Source organism: Manacus vitellinus, unplaced genomic scaffold, assembly GCF_001715985.3.
Source record: "Manacus vitellinus isolate BGI_N305 unplaced genomic scaffold, ASM171598v3 scaffold_26_pilon, whole genome shotgun sequence".
NCBI lineage: Eukaryota > Metazoa > Chordata > Aves > Passeriformes > Pipridae > Manacus > Manacus vitellinus.
The window spans coordinates 9,334,342-9,339,342 of record NW_021939960.1 but is presented as its reverse complement, the minus strand read 5'-3'; the positions used below and the strand labels follow the sequence as shown (position 1 = coordinate 9,339,342).

At 64.3% G+C, this 5,001-nt stretch overlaps 1 protein-coding gene across 1 annotated transcript in view; it reads right to left on the bottom strand.

Moving 5' to 3' along the window:
• Nucleotides 1-5,001, bottom strand: part of SLC12A5 (solute carrier family 12 member 5) — a 14,895-nt gene that overhangs the window by 8,575 nt on the left and 1,319 nt on the right. The window contains exons 3-9 of the mRNA XM_029960422.1: nucleotides 4,440-4,548; nucleotides 4,097-4,228; nucleotides 3,745-3,891; nucleotides 3,463-3,592; nucleotides 2,071-2,201; nucleotides 1,632-1,873; nucleotides 1,344-1,555 (exon numbers count right to left, since the gene is read on the bottom strand). Of these exons, the coding sequence (XP_029816282.1) occupies nucleotides 1,344-1,555; nucleotides 1,632-1,873; nucleotides 2,071-2,201; nucleotides 3,463-3,592; nucleotides 3,745-3,891; nucleotides 4,097-4,228; nucleotides 4,440-4,548 (1,103 nt within the window). The remainder of the gene's footprint in view (nucleotides 1-1,343; nucleotides 1,556-1,631; nucleotides 1,874-2,070; nucleotides 2,202-3,462; nucleotides 3,593-3,744; nucleotides 3,892-4,096; nucleotides 4,229-4,439; nucleotides 4,549-5,001) is intronic.

Here is a 5,001-nt window from a genome sequence, read left to right as displayed (position 1 = left end):
AGCACTGCTGGGGGGCTGCTGAGAGGGGCAAAGGGGCCCTGAGCCCTCCCTCCCTGGCTGCTTTCAGGTGACAGATAGGGCTGGCAGCCCCCACTGAACCTGCCTATCTTGTCCTCACAAAAATGCATGTTTCTCCCTGCAGGGAGACCCCTTGCTTAGGGCACAGTGAGCCTCTGCCACCTCTGCCAGGGCCACACAGTGCCACCCTCCCCAAGATGCTGCCAGCCTGGTCACCCTCGCCACCAGCCACCCCAGAGCAGGGTGCTGGCTCTGCCCCGCTGCCCTTGATGTGGGAGCATTTGCTGCCTGCTGCCCTGACAGAGGCCGGCTGAGTGGGTGGGAGTCCACGCCCCGTCCTTGACAGCACTGTCACCAGCAGGAGCAGGCTGTACCCAGCAGCCAGGGAGACCTTATCTGCCCCTCAAGACCTCAGCGTGGGATGCCATCGAGAGGCTCCCGGCCACCCAACGACTGCGCTCCACCAACCACAGTGACAGTCACAGCCCCAAGCACCACACATTTGGCCAAGTCTGAGCTCCCGCGCCTGTATCCACACGGCCACCATGGCAGGATGGCTGAAGCAGCCCCAGCAGGAAGGACTGATCCTGCTCATGGCTCTACGGCACTCCTGAGTCCCGACAACTCCTCTGGCATGGGGGTCTGCAGACATCCTCTGAGTGTGGCACGGAGCATTGGCCTCTGCCACCCACTACCACGCGTGAGCACCTGGCAGATGTACCAGCATCTCCAGGAAAAACAGGTCAGAAGTAGCTCCTCCCAGCAAATTCAGGCTCTTTCTGCAGCCCTGGCCACTCTCCCAGCCCGGCTGTGGCCACAGCAGCAAAGTGCCCCCAAGGGGCGATCGCTTTTCGCAAAACCTCAGATCAATAACAGCCTTTCCAAAGGCCAAGAGGAGGGAGAGGGAGGATTTATTCCTCCCCAGCCTTTGGGCATCATTCAGAGCCACTCTGCTGGCTGACACAGACTGCGCGGGTGGCTGCAGCGCCCTGCTCTGTCACCCAGAGCAGGAGTCTGTCCCACTACCCGGCGTGGTGTGGGCACAGCTCACTGTGCCCCAGGGCAGAGCAGCCACCAGCAGCCATCTCCCACAGGTGCCCCTACCTGGACTCAGCACTGCCCACCCACACAACACTTGGCATGGCACAGTGGTCACCCTCACACCCTCACAACAACAGCACCAACCCCTCCACCAGCCCTGCCAGCAGAGATGCCCAGCAGGCATGGCCACCACCCCACCACAGCTCTCCCAGGCTTGTCCTGTGCCTCTTCCTCCGTGCTTCCATCCTCATGCCCCCATGCCCATGTCCCCATGCCATGCTCACCTTGGATGAGGCCACTGGCAGCACCGGGGATGCCCTCGATCTCGGTGACATTGTTCATGGTGAAGTACTCATCGCAGGTGGCGTTCAGGAAGCGGGAGGTGCAGAAGAGCTCCCAGAGCTTGGAACCCACCGTCTCGTTCCCCTCCACCACCGTCTTGGTGCAGAGGTCGAAGCCGTGGCGCGAGAGGGTCCTGTTGCCCAGGAGGCAGATCCTGGGGGGACACAGGCACTCAGCCGTGCGCCTGCGTGCCCCGGCCCCACCGCAGCCCTGTGGGACCCCATACTCACGGGAAGCTTGGCGGGTCGAAGGCTGATTTGATGACACCGGCATAGATGGCAAGGATGGAGAGGATGACACAGCCCAGGAAGACCAGGGCAAACTTGTTGACGTACTTGACTCCCACGAACACGACGGTGGCCATGCAGGTCAGCACACAGGTGCCGTACACACGCATGTTGTTGAGCATCGCGGCTGCCTCCCCGCTGGCGTCCTCTGCCTTGAAGATGGCCATGGCTGGGAAAATGTAGGCCTGGGAGAGAGTCATGGCATCACTGCCCGGCTAACAGCCTGCAGGGGGGACCCTGGGGAAAGGTCCCTCGGCCCCCTTGCAAAGCCTCAGTACCCTGATGTGCCATGAGGACTGGGCACCATGTGCAGGCGAGGGCAGAGCCACCCTGCCAAGAGCTGAGCCCTTGGCACTGTGTGGGGCAAGGACCAGGCACCTACCAGCAGGATTTCGATGGTGCCCAGGATATACATGGCGCCGGCAAAGGTGGTGCCCAGGTAAAAGCAGAGCCCCACGGCCCCTCCAAACTCAGGTCCCAGGGAGCGTGAGATCATGTAGTACGAGCCACCCGCTGCCAGAGAGAGCAAAAGTCGGTCCCAGCCAGACCCCAGTGGCAACCCCAGCCCTGTCAGGTATCCCAGAGGGCAGATTGGAGCCAGGGCAGCCCTGGGCCCGGCTCCAGCACTGAGCAGGATGCAGTCCCCAGGGCCCCAGAGCAGTAGGAGTGATCACACTGCCAGAGTCATTTCCCAGGAGCCCAGCTGCCAGGTGCAAAGGGATGACCAAAGGGACATGTGTCCCCTGGACACCAGACAGGAACTGGATCCCCAGAGACCTGGGCCAGGCCCTGCTCCGTCCTCCCAGAGGAGCTCTTAGAGCTGGGCTGCCGGGATCGATGGTCCCGCTGCGGCAGCAGGATGATAAATAGCTTTAATTACACCCTGCGCTGGGCTGTCAGTGCCGTGCCCAGCCCGGAGCAGCTCCCGGCTCCCCAGGGATCTGCAGGGCTGGGCGTGCTCTGGGGGAGGCATCCAGGGCACCCGCTGGACGGACCCAGCGGTGCCTCCCGGGAGGGACAGAGCCCACACACCGCAGCGTCCCTGTGTCCGACGGCGGGAGACACCACCCCACCGCCCAGCCCATGGCACCCAGCACGCCCGGCTCCCATCCTCCCGCCGCGTGTCTCCCGGCTCCCCCCGGCCTCGCCAGTCTGGCGGAGGGAGGAGCCGCGGCTGGCGGCTCTCGCTGCATCTGCACCTTCGCGGCTCTGGGGACGGGGTGGCGCTTCAAGGCTGCGCTCCCGGGCCGTGGGATCGCGCGGCTGGTTGGAGGAGGCTGGGGAGGGCTGGTGCCGGGGGGATGCTCTCTGGGGAGAAGTTCCCGCAGGCACCGACCGAAAGGGAAGCAGCTCCCCGCGCGCACGGCAGCACGCACGGAACACGGGCTTGTCTGTACTGGACACGCGTTGGTGGGCGATCGCGCCTCATGGAAATGGCGTCAGCAATCGTCTGCAGGACGAACACGTGTGGGCACCTGGGCAAAGTTGGGCGAGGGACAGGGGAGTGGAAGGGAGAACGGGCTGTGAGGGGACATGGGGCTCCCCGGGGCCACGATGAGATGTGCCACAGGGTGGGGTTGCCCAGGGAGGATGGATGGACAGACATGTGGGTAGATGGGCAGTCAGGGCTGCTGGCCGGCAGCGCAGCTGCAGGGGCCGAACCCCTTGGAGGGACAGGCAGTGCCACGGGGGACCTCAGGCTGCACAGGACACTGCCCAAGGCCAGCCCACTCAGCCTCTGCTCTGGGGTGACTGTCCTGGCAGGATGGCTCACTGCAGCACAGCAAGGTGCCAGGGTAGGGGACCCCCAGCACATCCCCCTGCATGGCAGCTACGATCTGGGTCACTGCTTGAGCACTGGTCCACTGCTGATTCCTCTGGGAAGCTGAAGGCTTCTCCTTGCTCTAAGTGGGGCGAGAGCTAGAGCAGGGGCAGGGGCAGGGCAGGGCAAGGTGGGCTGGCAGATATTGCACCTCTCCACAGCCCAGTCAGAAAGACTGGTGACCACCAGATCCCAGGCGGGGCCAACAGGGGCACATCTGGCTCTGAAACTCACGCAGGAGCAGCAAAGGAAGACCATGCAGAAGGACTCCATGATGCCGGCGATCCCCACCACCCAGGTGAGGCGCAGGAAGAGGATGACTCCAAAGATGTTCTGGAGGCAGGGCAGGTAGACGCCCATGAAGGTGCCCATCCGCGGGGCCTGTCGAGGGAACAGCAGCCATCAGGGCTCACGGGCCTGGCTGGCAGAGGAGCAAAGGGTCCTGCTCCTCCTGCAAAGCAGCCAGGGATCCCAGGTGAAACACCCCGATCAAGGCCAAGGGACCCTCTGCCCCCAGGGCAGCCTGTGGCCCAGCACTGCACAGGCAGGGGCTGGGGAAGAGGCCGTGTCCCTCCCTAGTCCTCACCTGCACCGGCTTCTTCTTGCCCCCATCATTGTTCTCAGCCTCCTCGTGCTCCCGGCTGCCCTGTGGTAGGTTGGTGTAGTTGGCCAGCCCACTCAGCAGGGACGAGACCATGGGACTGGTGTCCATCTCCTCCTGTGGAGAACAGAGCCCCGAGCTGTGAGGACAGTTCCTGGGGACCCCAGGCAGCCCCAGGACCCGGAAACCTCACCAGAAGCCACCCCACATGCCCACCCTGCACTGGGCATGTCCCAGTGCCAGAGTGCAGGTCAGGGTGCTGCAGGACAGCTGCCCAGCTTGGCCCCCTCCCCAGCATCCTCCCTGCCCCAGTGCCTGCACTCCCTACCTCGAAAAGTGCCATGTTCTTGCCATCGTACTCTTTGCCCTTCTCCAGGTCCGTGCTGTTGATGAAGGGGCTGCTCTCCTTGGGATTGCCATCGCCTGCAGAGACACCACTGGGTCAGTCAGGCAGCCCCTGCCCCTGCCCACATCAGGAGAACCTCCACCATTCAAGGTCACTGCTGCGAGAGGTCACAGACGCCCACAGCTCCCACAGGAGGGCTGACAGAGCTGCGGGCACCATGTTGGCACCCAGTCCCGGCACAGGCAATGGCAGCCCCAGCGTCCCAACCTCCAGCATCCCCTCCCACACCACACGCGGGCACGGGCCGCTGTCCCCAGGAGCCACGTGCTGCCCTGCCCAGCTGTGCTGACACGCAGACCCGCCGGAGCGCATCCACGCACTGAGGCAGGCGGACTGGATCCAGGGGGAACCCTCCGGCGGGACAGCTGGAAGCAATAATTCATGGCACCAGGTGCCCGTGGGTGAGCACGCCGGGGCTGCCCGCAGCACTGTGTCGGCAGGGACAGGATCCGGCCGGCTGCTCAGCGCCAGAGCAGAGGGGATG